The sequence below is a fragment of the Carlito syrichta genome, unplaced genomic scaffold (genome assembly GCF_000164805.1).
Source record: "Carlito syrichta isolate Samal-C Ts95f unplaced genomic scaffold, Tarsius_syrichta-2.0.1 Scaffold313900, whole genome shotgun sequence".
In the NCBI taxonomy this organism is placed as follows: Eukaryota; Metazoa; Chordata; class Mammalia; order Primates; family Tarsiidae; genus Carlito; species Carlito syrichta.
The window spans coordinates 279,809-280,650 of record NW_007257996.1 but is presented as its reverse complement, the minus strand read 5'-3'; the positions used below and the strand labels follow the sequence as shown (position 1 = coordinate 280,650).

The 842-nt window shown below is 64.1% G+C and overlaps 1 protein-coding gene across 1 annotated transcript in view; it reads right to left on the bottom strand.

Annotated features, from left to right (window-relative positions):
* Positions 1-842, bottom strand: part of KCNT1 (potassium sodium-activated channel subfamily T member 1) — an 86,465-nt gene that overhangs the window by 30,247 nt on the left and 55,376 nt on the right. The window contains exons 7-8 of the mRNA XM_021718854.1: positions 460-534; positions 311-394 (exon numbers count right to left, since the gene is read on the bottom strand). Coding sequence (XP_021574529.1) covers positions 311-394; positions 460-534 — 159 coding nt within the window. The remainder of the gene's footprint in view (positions 1-310; positions 395-459; positions 535-842) is intronic.

Here is an 842-nt window from a genome sequence, read left to right as displayed (position 1 = left end):
GGGCCACGTGGACCCACCTTCCGTGACCTCGGTTCTGTGGCCCGGGTCCTTGTGGCCTGGGTGTGCTCATGCCCTGCACCGTGTCCCCCAGGTGTTTATTTCCCAGGGAAAATCCTGGTGGTTTAGTCTTTCCCAGGAAAGAGGAAATGGAGAATTGACTTGGATATTTCACTGCGATGGAGACGGGTGTTTTTGCTGCCATCCGGGGTCCTGGTCTCTATCTGTCTCACCAGGGCCTGGTTGTGGCCCGCTGCCCCAGGGGGCCAAGCAGAGGGGAGGCGCAGGGGCCCTGCCTGGTGGCTGCGCTTACAATCATGTTCTCCAGCGCGTGCTTGGCCAGCCAGCAGTTGAGGAATACAGGGATGAACAGGTTCCGCAGCGGTGGCCAGAAGATCTGCAGAGGGGACAGGTCAGGGCGGGTCCGGGACACGATGCGCCCCCAGCGGGCTGCTCACCCACCGTGATGATGAAAGGCAGCGTGTTGATCATCTCCAGCACGAAGGAGACCCGGAAGATCTGCTCCCAGATGTTGCCCTGGGGAGCCAGATGGGCTTCAGGGGGTGGGGGTGGGGACGGGAGGGCCGGGTGGGGGCAGGGAGCAGGGTGGAGGAGGGGCAGGGATCAGGCAGTGGGGAGGGTGGGGGGACACGTGGAGGAGGGCTAGAGGGGCAGGTTGGGGGAAGGGTCAGGGAAGACGGGGTGTGGGGGCGACGGGCAGGGGTGTGGGGGAGATGAACCAACCCTAGAGGTCAGGGCATGGGGGTGGGAGAGGGTAGGGAGTACTAGGGAAGATGGAAGAGAGGGGAGGATGCTGGGGGAGAGTGGGGGTGCTGGGGGAGGGC